Source organism: Scyliorhinus torazame, chromosome 3 (assembly GCF_047496885.1).
Source record: "Scyliorhinus torazame isolate Kashiwa2021f chromosome 3, sScyTor2.1, whole genome shotgun sequence".
NCBI classification, from domain to species: domain Eukaryota; kingdom Metazoa; phylum Chordata; class Chondrichthyes; order Carcharhiniformes; family Scyliorhinidae; genus Scyliorhinus; species Scyliorhinus torazame.
The window spans coordinates 378,091,775-378,104,242 of NC_092709.1; the positions used below are offsets into that span (position 1 = coordinate 378,091,775).

The 12,468-nt window shown below is 53.0% G+C and overlaps 1 protein-coding gene across 1 annotated transcript in view; it reads left to right on the forward strand.

Moving 5' to 3' along the window:
* LOC140409458 (galectin-3-binding protein-like) overlaps nt 1–12,468 on the forward strand; it is a 149,642-nt gene that overhangs the window by 76,156 nt on the left and 61,018 nt on the right. The window contains exon 2 of the mRNA XM_072497890.1: nt 9,805–9,996. Within this exon, the coding sequence (XP_072353991.1) occupies nt 9,805–9,996 (192 nt within the window). The remainder of the gene's footprint in view (nt 1–9,804; nt 9,997–12,468) is intronic.

Below are 12,468 nucleotides of genomic sequence, written 5' to 3' on the forward strand. Positions count from 1 at the left end.
CAGTTACAGGGAGCAGTGTCTGACGTTCCCGGATTTACCCAGTTACAGGGAGCAGTGTCTGACGATCCCGGATTAACCCAGTTACAGGGAGCAGTGTCTGACGTTCCCGGATTGTCCCAGTTACAGGGAGCAGTGTCTGACGTTCCCGGATTTACCCAGTTACAGGGAGCAGTGCCTGAAGTTCCCGGATTTACCCAGTTACAGGGAGCAGTGTCTGACGTTCCGGATTGTCCCAGTTACAGGGAGCAGTGTCTGACGTTCCCGGATTTACCCAGTTACAGGGAGCAGTGTCTGACGTTCCCAGATTTACCCAGTTACAGGGAGCAGTGTCTGACGTTCCGGGATATTCCCAGTTACAGGGAGCAGTGTCTGACGTTCCCGGATATTCCCAGTTACAGGGAGCAGAGTCTGACGTTCCCGGATTTACCCAGTTACAGGGAGCAGTGCCTGACGTTCCAGGATATTCCCAGTTACAGGGAGCAGTGTCTGACGTTCCCGGATTTACCCAGTTACAGGGACCAGTGTCTCACGTTCCCAGATTTACCCAGTTACAGGGAGCAGTGTCTGACGTTCCCAGATTTACCCAGTTACAGGGAGCAGTGTCTGACGTTCCCAGATTTACCCAGTTACAGGGAGCAGTGCCTGACGTTCCAGGATATTCCCAGTTACAGGGAGCAGTGTCTGACGTTCCCGGATTTACCCAGTTACAGGGACCAGTGTCTCACGTTCCCAGATTTACCCAGTTACAGGGAGCAGTGTCTGACGTTCCCAGATTTACCCAGTTACAGGGAGCAGTGTCTGACGTTCCCAGATTTACCCAGTTACAGGGAGCAGTGTCTGACGTTCCCGGATATTCCCAGTTACAGGGAGCAGTGTCTGACATTCCCGGATTTACCCAGTTACAGGGAGCAGTGTCTGACGTTCCCGGATTTACCCAGTTACAGGGAGCAGTGTCTGACGTTCCCGGATTTACCCAGTTACAGGGACCAGTGTCTCACGTTCCCAGATTTACCCAGTTGCAGGGAGCAGTGTCTGACGTTCCCAGATTTACCCAGTTACAGGGAGCAGTGTCTGACGTTCCCGGATTTACCCAGTTACAGGGAGCAGTGCCTGACGTTCCCGGATATTCCCAGTTACAGGGAGCAGTGTCTGAAGTTCCCGGATTTACCCAGTTACAGGGAGCAGTGTCTGAAGTTCCCGGATTTACCCAGTTACAGGGAGCAGTGTCTGACGTTCCCGGATAGTCCCAGTTACAGGGAGCAGTGTCTGACGTTCCCGGATTTACCCAGTTACAGGGAGCAGTGTCTGACGTTCCCGGATTGTCCCAGTTACAGGGAGCAGTGTCTGACGTTCCCGGATTGTCCCAGTTACAGGGAGCAGTGTCTGACGTTCCCGGATTTACCCAGTTACAGGGAGCAGTGTCTGACGTTCCCGGATTTACCCAGTTACAGGGAGCAGTGTCTGACGTTCCCGGATTGTCCCAGTTACAGGGAGCAGTGTCTGACGTTCCCAGATTTACCCAGTTACAGGGAGCAGTGTCTGACGTTCCCGGATTTACCCAGTTACAGGGAGCAGTGTCTGACGTTCCCGGATTTACCCAGTTACAGGGAGCAGTGTCTGACGATCCCGGATTAACCCAGTTACAGGGAGCAGTGTCTGACGTTCCCGGATTGTCCCAGTTACAGGGAGCAGTGTCTGACGTTCCCGGATTTACCCAGTTACAGGGAGCAGTGCCTGAAGTTCCCGGATTTACCCAGTTACAGGGAGCAGTGTCTGACGTTCCGGATTGTCCCAGTTACAGGGAGCAGTGTCTGACGTTCCCGGATTTAACCAGTTACAGGGAGCAGTGACTAACATTCCCGGATTTACCCAGTTACAGGGAGCAGTGTCTGACGTTCCCGGATTTACCCAGTTACAGGGAGCAGTGTCTAACATTCCCGGATTTACCCAGTTACAGGGAGCAGTGTCTGACGTTCCCGGATTTACCCAGTTACAGGGAACAGTGTCTGATGTTCCCGGATTTACCCAGTTACAGGGAGCAGTATCTGACGTTCCGGGATAGTCCCAGTTGCAGGGAGCAGTGTCTGACGTTCCCAGATTGTCCCAGTTACAGGGAGGAGGGTCAGACGTTCTGGGATATTCCCAGTTACAGGGAGCAGTGTCTGACGTTCTGGGATATTCCCAGTTACAGGGAGCAGTGTCTGACGTTCCCGGATTGTCCCAGTTACAGGGAGCAGTGTCTGACGTTCCCGGATTTACCCAGTTACAGGGAGCAGTGCATAACATTCCCGGATTTACCCAGTTACAGGGAGCAGTGTCTGACGTTCCCGGATTGTCCCAGTTACAGGGAGCTGTGTCTGACGTTCCCGGATTTACCCAGTTACAGGGAGCAGTGTCTGACGTTCCCGGATTTACCCAGTTACAGGGAGCAGTTTCTGACGTTCCCGGATTTACCCAGTTACAGGGAGCAGTGTCTGACGTTCCCGGATTTACCCAGTTACAGGGAGCAGTGTCTGACGTTCTGGATTTACCCAGTTACAGGGAGCAGTGTCTGAAGTTCCCGGATTTACCCAGTGACAGGGAGCAGTGTCTGACGTTCCCGGATTTACCCAGTTACAGGGAGCAGTGTCTGAAGTTCCCGGATTTACCCAGTGACAGGGAGCAGTGTCTGACGTTCCGGATAGTCCCAGTTACAGGGAGCAGTGTCTGACGTTCCCGGATTGTCCCAGTTACAGGGAGCAGTGTCTGACGTTCCCGGATTTACCCAGTTACAGGGAGCAGTGTCTGAAGTTCCCGGATTTACCCAGTGACAGGGAGCAGTGTCTGACGTTCCGGATTGTCCCAGTTACAGGGAGCAGTGTCTGACGTTCCCGGATTTACCCAGTTACAGGGAGCAGTGTCTGACGTTCCCGGATTTACCCAGTTACAGGGAGCAGTGTCTGACGTTCCCGGATTGTCCCAGTTACAGGGAGCCGTGTCTGACGTTCCCGGATTGTCCCAGTTACAGGGAGCAGTGTCTGACGTTCCCGGATTGTCCCAGTTACAGGGAGCCGTGTCTGACGTTCCCGGATTGTCCCAGTTACAGGGAGCAGTGTCTGACGTTCCCGGATTTACCCAGTTACAGGGAACAGTGTCTGACGTTCCCGGATTTACCCAGTTACAGGGAGCTGTGTCTGACGTTCCCGGATTGTCCCAGTTACAGGGAGCAGTGTCTGACGTTCCCGGATTTACCCAGTTACAGGGAGCTGTGTCTGACGTTCCCGGATATTCCCAGTTACAGGGAGCAGTGTCTGACGTTCCCGGATTTACCCAGTTACAGGGAGCAGTGTCTGACGTTCCCGGATTGTCCCAGTTACAGGGAGCAGTGTCTGATGTTCCCGGATTTACCCAGTTACAGGGAGCAGTGTCTGACGTTCCCGGATTTACCCAGTTACAGGGAGCAGTGTCTGACGTTCTTGGATATTCCCAGTTACAGGGAGCAGGGTCTGACGTTCCCGCCTTGTCCCAGTTACAGGGAGCAGTGTCTGACGTTCCCGGATTTACCCAGTTACAGGGAGGGGGACCTGACGTACTGGGATATTCCCAGTTACAGGGAGCAGTGTCTGACGTTCCCGGATTGTCCCAGTTAAAGGGAGCAGTGTCTGACGTTCCCGGATTTACCCAGTTACAGGGAGCAGTGCCTAACATTCCCGGATTTACCCAGTTACAGGGAGCAGTGTCCGACGTTCCCGGATTTACCCAGTGACGGGGAGCAGTGTCTGACGTTCCCGGATTTACCCAGTTACAGGGAGCAGTGTCTGACGTTCCGGATTTACCCAGTTACAGGGAGCAGTGTCTGACGTTCCCGGATTTACCCAGTTACAGGGAGCAGTGTCTAACATTCCCGGATTTACCCAGTTACAGGGAGCAGTTTCTGACGTTCCCGGATTTACCCAGTTACAGGGAACAGTGCCTGACGTTCCCGGATTTACCCAGTTACAGGGAGCAGTGTCTGACGTTCCCGGATTTACCCAGTTACAGGGAGCAGTGTCTGACGTTCCCAGATTTACCCAGTTACAGGGAGCAGTGTCTGAAGTTCCCGGATTTACCCAGTTACAGGGAGCAGTGTCTGAAGTTCCCGGATTTACCCAGTTACAGGGAGCAGTGTCTGAAGTTCCCGGATTTACCCAGTTACAGGGAGCAGTGTCTGACGTTCCCGGATAGTCCCAGTTACAGGGAGCAGTGTCTGACGTTCCCGGATTTACCCAGTTACAGGGAGCAGTGTCTGACGATCCCGGATTTACCCAGTTACAGGGAGCAGTGTCTGACATTCCCGGATTTACCCAGTTACAGGGAGCAGTGTCTGAAGTTCCCGGATTTACCCAGTTACAGGGAGCAGTGTCTGACGATCCCGGATTTACCCAGTTACAGGGAGCAGTGTCTGACGTTCCCAGATTTAACCAGTTACAGGGAGCAGTGTCTGACGTTCCCGGATTTACCCAGTTACAGGGAGCAGTGTCTGACGTTCCGGGATAGTCCCAGTTACAGGGAGCAGTGTCTGACGTTCCCGGATTTACCCAGTTACAGGGAGCAGTGTCTGACGTTCCGGATTGTCCCAGTTACAGGGAGCAGTGTCTGACGTTCCCGGATTTACCCAGTTACAGGGAGCAGTGTCTGACGTTCCCGGATTTACCCAGTTACAGGGAGCAGTGTCTGACGTTCCGGGATATTCCCAGTTACAGGGAGCAGTGTCTGACGTTCCCGGATTTACCCAGTTACAGGGAGCAGTGTCTGACGTTCCCGGATTTACCCAGTTACAGGGAGCAGTGTCTGACGTTCCGAGATATTCCCAGTCACAGGGAGCAGTGTCTGACGTTCCGGGATATTCCCAGTTACAGGGAGCAGTGTCTGACGTTCCCGGATTTACCCAGTTACAGGGAGCAGTGTCTGACGTTCCGGGATATTCCCAGTTACAGGGAGCTGTGACTGACGTTCCGGGATATTCCCAGTTACAGGGAGCAGTGTCTGACGATCCGGGATATTCCCAGTTACAGGGAGCAGTGTCTGACGTTCCCGGATTTACCCAGTTACAGGGAGCAGTGTCTAACATTCCCGGATTTACCCAGTTACAGGGAGCAGTGTCTGACGTTCCCGGATTTACCCAGTTACAGGGAGCAGTGTCTGACGTTCCGGGATATTCCCAGTTACAGGGAGCAGTGTCTGACGTTCCCGGATTTACCCAGTTACAGGGAGCAGTGTCTGACGTTCCGGGATATTCCCAGTTACAGGGAGCAGTGTCTGACGTTCCGGGATATTCCCAGTTACAGGGAGCAGTGTCTGACGTTCCCGGATTTACCCAGTTACAGGGAGCAGTGTCTGACGTTCTTGGATATTCCCAGTTACAGGGAGCAGGGTCTGACGTTCCCGCCTTGTCCCAGTTACAGGGAGCAGTGTCTGACGTTCCCGGATTTACCCAGTTACAGGGAGGGGGACCTGACGTACTGGGATATTCCCAGTTACAGGGAGCAGTGTCTGACGTTCCCGGATTGTCCCAGTTACAGGGAGCAGTGTCTGACGTTCCCGGATTTACCCAGTTACAGGGAGCAGTGCCTAACATTCCCGGATTTACCCAGTTACAGGGAGCAGTGTCTGATGTTCCCGGATTTACCCAGTGACGGGGAGCAGTGTCTGACGTTCCCGGATTTACCCAGTTACAGGGAACAGTGTCTGACGTTCCGGATTTACCCAGTTACAGGGAGCAGTGTCTGACGTTCCCGGATTTACCCAGTTACAGGGAGCAGTGTCTAACATTCCCGGATTTACCCAGTTACAGGGAGCAGTTTCTGACGTTCCCGGATTTACCCAGTTACAGGGAACAGTGCCTGACGTTCCCGGATTTACCCAGTTACAGGGAGCAGTGTCTGACGTTCCCGGATTTACCCAGTTACAGGGAGCAGTGTCTGACGTTCCCAGATTTACCCAGTTACAGGGAGCAGTGTCTGAAGTTCCCGGATTTACCCAGTTACAGGGAGCAGTGTCTGAAGTTACCGGATTTACCCAGTTACAGGGAGCAGTGTCTGAAGTTCCCGGATTTACCCAGTTACAGGGAGCAGTGTCTGACGTTCCCGGATTTACCCAGTTACAGGGAGCAGTGTCTGACGATCCCGGATTTACCCAGTTACAGGGAGCAGTGTCTGACATTCCCGGATTTACCCAGTTACAGGGAGCAGTGTCTGAAGTTCCCGGATTTACCCAGTTACAGGGAGCTGTGTCTGACGATCCCGGATTTACCCAGTTACAGGGAGCAGTGTCTGACGTTCCCAGATTTAACCAGTTACAGGGAGCAGTGTCTGACGTTCCCGGATTTACCCAGTTACAGGGAGCAGTGTCTGACGTTCCGGGATAGTCCCAGTTACAGGGAGCAGTGTCTGACGTTCCCGGATTTACCCAGTTACAGGGAGCAGTGTCTGACGTTCCTGATTGTCCCAGTTACAGGGAGCAGTGTCTGACGTTCCCGGATTTACCCAGTTACAGGGAGCAGTGTCTGACGTTCCCGGATTTACCCAGTTACAGGGAGCAGTGTCTGACGTTCCGGGATATTCCCAGTTACAGGGAGCAGTGTCTGACGTTCCCGGATTTACCCAGTTACAGGGAGCAGTGTCTGACGTTCCCGGATTTACCCAGTTACAGGGAGCAGTGTCTGACGTTCCGGGATATTCCCAGTCACAGGGAGCAGTGTCTGACGTTCCGGGATATTCCCAGTTACAGGGAGCAGTGTCTGACGTTCCCGGATTTACCCAGTTACAGGGAGCAGTGTCTGACGTTCCGGGATATTCCCAGTTACAGGGAGCTGTGACTGACGTTCCCGGATTTACCCAGTTACAGGGAGCAGTGTCTGACGTTCCCGGATATTCCCAGTTACAGGGAGCAGTGTCTGACGTTCCCGGATTTACCCAGTTACAGGGAGCAGTGTCTGACGTTCCCGGATTTACCCAGTTACAGGGAGCAGTGTCTGACGTTCCGGGATATTCCCAGTTACAGGGAGCAGTGTCTGACGTTCCGGGATATTCCCAGTTACAGGGAGCAGTGTCTGACGTTCCCGGATTTAGCCAGTTACAGGGAGCAGTGCCTAACATTCCCGGATTTACCCAGTTACAGGGAGCAGTGTCTGACGTTCCCGGATTTACCCAGTTACAGGGAGCAGTGTCTGACGTTCCGGGATATTCCCAGTTACAGGGAGCAGTGTCTGACGTTCCCGGATTTACCCAGTTACAGGGAGCAGTGTCTGACGTTCCGGGATATTCCCAGTTACAGGGAGCAGTGTCTGACGTCCCGGGATATTCCCAGTTACAGGGAGCAGTGTCTGACGTTCCCGGATTTACCCAGTTACAGGGAGCAGTGTCTGACGTTCCGGGATATTCCCAGTTACAGGGAGCAGTGTCTGACGTTCCCGGATTTACCCAGTTACAGGGAGCAGTGTCTGACGTTCCGGGATATTCCCAGTTACAGGGAGCAGTGTCTGACGTTCCCGGATTTACCCAGTTACAGGGAGCAGTGTCTGACATTCCCGGATTTACCCAGTTACAGGGAGCAGTGTCTGACGTTCCGGGATATTCCCAGTTACAGGGAGCAGTGTCTGACGTTCCGGGATATTCCCAGTTACAGGGAGCAGTGTCTGACGTTCCCGGATTTACCCAGTTACAGGGAGCAGTGTCTGACGTTCCCGGATTTACCCAGTTACAGGGAGCAGTGTCTGACAGTCCGGGATATTCCCAGTCACAGGGAGCAGTGTCTGACGTTCCGGGATATTCCCAGTTACAGGGAGCAGTGTCTGACGTTCCCGGATTTACCCAGTTACAGGGAGCAGTGTCTGACGTTCCGGGATATTCCCAGTTACAGGGAGCAGTGTCTGACGTTCCGGGATATTCCCAGTTACAGGGAGCAGTGTCTGACGTTCCCGGATTTACCCAGTTACAGGGAGCAGTGTCTGACGTTCCCGGATTTACCCAGTTACAGGGAGCAGTGTCTGACGTTCCGGGATATTCCCAGTCACAGGGAGCAGTGTCTGACGTTCCGGGATATTCCCAGTTACAGGGAGCAGTGTCTGACGTTCCGGGATATTCCCAGTTACAGGGAGCAGTGTCTGACGTTCCTGGATATTCCCAGTTACAGGGAGCAGTGTCTGACGTTCCCGGATTTACCCAGTTACAGGGAGCAGTGTCTGACGTTCCCAGATTTACCCAGTTACAGGGAGCAGTGTCTGATGTTCCCGGATTTACCCAGTCACAGGGAGCAGTGTCTGACGTTCCCGGATTTACCCAGTTACAGGGAGCAGTGTCTGACGTTCCCGGATTTACCCAGTTACAGGGAGCAGTGTCTGACATTCCGGGATATTCCCAGTTACAGGGAGCAGTGTCTGACGTTCCGGGATATTCCCAGTTACAGGGAGCAGTGTCTGACGTTCCCGGATTTACCCAGTTACAGGGAGCAGTGTCTGACGTTCCCGGATTTACCCAGTTACAGGGAGCAGTGTCTGACGTTCCGGGATAGTCCCAGTTACAGGGAGCAGTGTCTGACGTTCCCGGATTTACCCAGTTACAGGGAGCAGTGTCTGACGTTCCCGGATTTACCCAGTTACAGGGAGCAGTGTCTGACGTTCCCGGATTTACCCAGTTACAGGGAGCAGTGTCTGACGTTCCGGGATATTCCCAGTTACAGGGAGCAGTGTCTGACGTTCCCGGATTTACCCAGTTACAGGGAGCAGTGTCTGACATTCCGGGATATTCCCAGTCACAGGGAGCAGTGTCTGACGTTCCGGGATATTCCCAGTTACAGGGAGCAGTGTCTGACGTTCCCGGATTTACCCAGTTACAGGGAGCAGTGTCTGACATTCCGGGATATTCCCAGTTACAGGGAGCAGTGTCTGACGTTCCGGGATATTCCCAGTTACAGGGAGCAGTGTCTGACGTTCCCGGATTTACCCAGTTACAGGGAGCAGTGTCTGACGTTCCCGGATTTACCCAGTTACAGGGAGCAGTGTCTGACGTTCCGGGATATTCCCAGTCACAGGGAGCAGTGTCTGACGTTCCGGGATATTCCCAGTTACAGGGAGCAGTGTCTGACGTTCCGGGATATTCCCAGTTACAGGGAGCAGTGTCTGACGTTCCGGGATATTCCCAGTTACAGGGAGCAGTGTCTGACGTACCCGGATTTACCCAGTTACAGGGAGCAGTGTCTGACGTTCCCAGATTTACCCAGTTACAGGGAGCAGTGTCTGATGTTCCCGGATTTATCCAGTCACAGGGAGCAGTGTCTGACGTTCCCGGATTTACCCAGTTACAGGGAGCAGTGTCTGACGTTCCCGGATTTACCCAGTTACAGGGAGCAGTGTCTGACATTCCGGGATATTCCCAGTTACAGGGAGCAGTGTCTGACGTTCCGGGATATTCCCAGTTACAGGGAGCAGTGTCTGACGTTCCCGGATTTACCCAGTTACAGGGAGCAGTGTCTGACGTTCCCGGATTTACCCAGTTACAGGGAGCAGTGTCTGACGTTCCGGGATAGTCCCAGTTACAGGGAGCAGTGTCTGACGTTCCCGGATTTACCCAGTTACAGGGAGCAGTGTCTGACGTTCCCGGATTTACCCAGTTACAGGGAGCAGTGTCTGACGTTCCGGGATATTCCCAGTTACAGGGAGCAGTGTCTGACGTTCCCGGATTTACCCAGTTACAGGGAGCAGTGACTGACGTTCCGGGATAGTCCCAGGCTGATGTTACGCTCTCTCTGAAGGCTGCCTGTATTAACCTCTTGTCTCTGTGTTGACAGGGGTGGAATATGGAGAACTGAGACTCTCTGGGGGTCGGTTACCCAGTGAAGGCAGAGTTGAAATTTATTACAGCGGCGAGTGGGGGACTGTGTGTGATGATAACTGGGATATCGTTGATGCTCATGTTGTCTGTCGCAGCCTGGGATACATCAACGCAACAGAGGCTGCAATAGGAGGCGTGTTCGGATCTGGTAGGTGAACTCAGGACCTGTTTATCCTCAAAATAAACCAGGGATTTCCTAGGACCCACTTGTATCTCCCTGGCCAATCAGACTCCAGATCTCCCTGGCCAATCAGACTCCAGATCTCCCTGGCCAATCAGACTCCAGCTCTCCCTGGCCAATCAGACTCCAGCTCTCCCTGGCCAATCAGACTCCAGATCTCCCTGGCCAATCAGACTCCAGCTCTCCCTGGCCAATCAGAATCCAGATCTCCCTGGCCAATCAGACTCCAGATCTCCCTGGCCAATCAGAATCCAGATCTCCCTGGCCAATCAGACTCCAGATCTCCCTGGCCAATCAGAATCCAGATCTCCCTGGCCAATCAGACTCCAGATCTCCCTGGCCAATCAGACTCCAGATCTCCCTGGCCAATCAGACTCCAGATCTCCCTGGCCAATCAGACTCCGGATCTCTCTGGCCAATCAGACTCCGGATCTCTCTGGCCAATCAGACTCCAGATCTCCCTGGAAAATTCGATTCCATATCTCAGTGGCCAATCAGACTCCAGATCTCCCTGGGAAATTCGATTCCATATCTCAGTGGCCAATCAGACTCCAGTTCTCCCTGGCCAATCAAACACCAGCTCTCCCTGGCCAATCAGAATCCAGATCTCCCTGGCCAATCAGAATCCAGTTCTCCCTGGCCAATCAGACTCCAGATCTCCCTGGGAAATTCGATTCCAGCTCTCCCTGGCCAATCAGAATCCAGTTCTCCCTGGCCAATCAGAATCCAGTTCTCCCTGGCCAATCAAACTCCAGTTCTCCCTGGCCAATCAAACTCCAGTTCTCCCTGGCCAATCAAACTCCAGTTCTCCCTGGCCAATCAAACTCCAGTTCTCCCTGGCCAATCAAACTCCAGTTCTCCCTGGCCAATCAAACTCCAGCTCTCCCTGGCCAATCAAACTCCAGTTCTCCCTGGCCAATCAAACTCCAGTTCTCCCTGGCCAATCAAACTCCAGTTCTCCCTGGCCAATCAAACTCTAGCTCTCCCTGACCAATGAAACACCAGCTCTCCCTGACCAATCAAGCTCCAGATGTCATAGAGTCATAGTATTTACAGTGCAGGAGGAGGCTATTCGGCCCATCGAGTCTGCACCGGCCCTTGGAAAGCGCGCCCAACTTAAACCCACACCTCCACCCTATCCCCGTAACCCAGTAACCCCACCCAACCTTTTTTTTTTGGACACTAAGGGGCAATTTGTCATGGCTAATCCACCTAACCTGCACATCTTGGATTGGATTGGATTTGTTTATTGTCACGTGTACCGAGGTGCAGTGAAAAGTATTTTTCTGCGAGCAGCTCAACAGATCATTAAGTACATGGGAAGAAAAGGGAATACAAGAAAATACATAATAGGGCAGCACAACATATACAACGTAACTAAGCACTGGCATCGGATGAAGCAGACAGGGTGTAGTGTTAATGAGGTCAGTCCATAAGAGGGTCATTTAGGAGTCTGGTGACGGTGGGGAAGAAGCTGTTTTTGAGTCTGTTCGTGCGTGTTCTCAGACTTCTGTATCTCCTGCCCGATGGAAGAAGTTGGAAGAGTGAGTAAGCCGGGTGGGAGGGATCTTTGATTATACTGCCCGCTTTCCCCAGGCAGCGGGAGGTGTAGATGGAGTCAATGGATGGGAGGCAGGTTTGTGTAATGGACTGGGCGGTGTTCACGACTCTCTGAAGTTTCTTGCGGTCCTGGGCCGAGCAGTTGCCATACCAGGCTGTGATGCAGCCCGATAGGATGCTTTCTATGGTGCATCTGTAAAAGTTGGTAAGAGTCAATGTGGACATGCCGAATTTCCTTAGTTTCCTGAGGAAGTATAGACGCTGTTGTGGTTTCTTGGTGGTAGCGTCGACGTGGGTGGACCAGGACAGATTTTTGGAGATGTGCACCTCTAGGAATTTGAAACTGCGAACCATCTCCACCTAGGCCCCGTTGATGCTGACAGGGGTGTGTACAGTACTTTGCTTCCTGAAGTCAATGACCAGCTCTGTAGTTTTGCTGGTATTGAGGGAGAGATTGGTGTCGCTGCACCACTCCACTAGGTTCTCTATCTCCCTCCTGTATTCGGACTCATCGTTATTCGAGATCCAGCCCACTATGGTCGTATCATCAGCAAACTTGTAGATGGAGTTGGAACCAAGTTTTGCCACGCAGTCGTGTGTGTACTGGGAGTAGAGTAGGGGGCTAAGTACGCAGCCTTGCGGGGCCCCGGTATTGAAGACTATTGTGAAGGAGGTGTTGTTGTTCATTCTTACTGATTGTGGTCTGTGGGTCAGAAAATCGAGGATCCAGTTGCAGAGTGGGGAGCCAAGTCCTAGGTTTTGGAGCTTTGATATGAGCTTGGCTGGGATTATGGTGTTGATGTCAATAAATAGGATTCTGATGTAGGAGTCCTTGTTGTCGAGATGCTCAATGGATGAGTGTAGGGCCAGGGAGATGGC